The sequence below is a fragment of the Morone saxatilis genome, unplaced genomic scaffold, assembly GCF_004916995.1.
Source record: "Morone saxatilis isolate NCDOM2014 unplaced genomic scaffold, NCSU_SB_2.0 Contig10, whole genome shotgun sequence".
Taxonomy (NCBI): Eukaryota; Metazoa; Chordata; class Actinopteri; family Moronidae; genus Morone; species Morone saxatilis.
The window spans coordinates 2,703,956-2,705,689 of NW_023339652.1; the positions used below are offsets into that span (position 1 = coordinate 2,703,956).

Below are 1,734 nucleotides of genomic sequence, written 5' to 3' on the forward strand. Positions count from 1 at the left end.
GTCAGTTCACCCAAATCACACACTATTTCTGTCATAGGAAAGAAGAAAGAGGGAGAAGAGGACTACGTCTATCTGATTTTAACCAGAGGAAGAGGAATTCAAATTGCCTTTTAAACGCTGTAATTAAACAAAAAATTACAGAAGAACACTTAGAAAAACTCTTCCCATCTAAGCCAATAGTTTTGTGACATACATCTAATAACCAACCAATAAAAATGTCTTGTTAGTCAGCATTCAGTGCCCCATTTTGACCCTATAATTTCTGCTTCAAAGCAGGTTTTTGGAGATGTTAGGACTTTGGCCCATTTTTCTGGGAACAGACACACCTCAATCTAAGCAACATGTGTGTGTGTGTGAGTGAGTGGGCGGGTTGAGAATAGTGTGTGTGTACACAAGTGATTTACCTCGATCGGAAATGTTATGCAAAAGGGATAATAGAGGCATTGTGCACCTGCCTGCCGCGGACTGCAGCCAGCGTGGACTCTAACACAGATAAAGTTTGGCAGCTCGAGGAGGATGAGCCGCATTCAGACGCTTCCCCAGACGCTCTGCAACCCCCCCAGAGGGCCACAGTGTCGTCTTCCAATGTGGATTTATTACTAGAAAACCTGGAGCTCTCTTTTGTTTTTCATGTCACTGGCCTCACAGACCCACTCATATTAAACCTTAAGAGCCTGAATTAATGAACATTTGCACTGAGGAAGCTTTTCTGAGAGTTTTTGTTTTGATAGACTGGAGTTCATGCTGAATTACATAACTGTCTGTAGGTGGGGAGGTCATGGGAGAAAGACTGAAAAGACTATGTAATCACTTATAGAGATTCTCCCATTGTGCAAATTAATAGGATGTATATTATGTTAAATTAAACTATATTTAATTTAACAGGACCTTGGATTTGCCTAATTTAGAAAAACTACTGATTTAAAATGTAAATGCATAAGATTCTTTTTTTAATACCAAACTTCCATTCAAATCTGTGGCAGTGAACAACAATGAGCCTCAGACATATCTCCTACGGTTCTGTGTCAGATTAAGGCTCATAAGGAAACTGGAGTGTAATCATTTAGTTTATGAGTTTGAATAAACTATAAACTTTTAACAAATGTGGGCTCACGTGTCAGAAATCCAAAGTAACAACTCTTTCAGTCAGGTGTTAAATTGCTTAAAAATCCAGGCGAGTTCTGCATTGCTGCAAGAGACAGCACATTGTTGCTCCAGTGACAATAACTCTGACAACAGGATGTATTCATGTTTAAAAAAATAAAAAATAAAAACACACCAACCTGCTTCTGACAGTACGGCCAGGCTGATAAGACATAAAAGCAACATATCTCCTTATGGCAGGAATAATCCAACAACAAACAAAGATGGGAGGAGAAGGACCCCAGCAGTTAATCAAACATCAACTATATGCAAAGATCTCATCCACGATGGTTGGTTGGTGGTGGACAAGACAAGTGCGTAGGTTCAAATCCAGTGTGGGCTTTCTCTTTCACTCAGCTGCGATCCAGTAAGGCGATAATGAGAACTCATGAGGAAACAACATGATCCCGGACGGTGTGTGATGTCCCGCTGAGGGAGGAGAAGAGTGGAGGAGAAGGAGGCTCTGCCCAGCTCGTCTGCTGCTTCGGGATCTGCAGCGTGTTTCATTTCCCCACAGTGTGCGCCCTGCTGCCCGCTCTGCCTCCGCTCCTCCGCATCTATTTCTAAAGGAGCCAGAGAGAGAGAGAGAGA

At 42.0% G+C, this 1,734-nt stretch overlaps 1 protein-coding gene across 1 annotated transcript in view; it reads right to left on the reverse strand.

Annotated features, from left to right (window-relative positions):
• ntn4 (netrin 4) overlaps window positions 1-1,704 on the reverse strand; it is a gene marked incomplete in the record, with an annotated part of 9,961 nt that extends 8,257 nt beyond the window's left edge. The window contains 1 exon segment of the mRNA XM_035675504.1: window positions 1,284-1,704. Within this exon segment, the coding sequence (XP_035531397.1) occupies window positions 1,284-1,329 (46 nt within the window).
• Window positions 1,705-1,734: the final 30 nt, after the last annotated feature.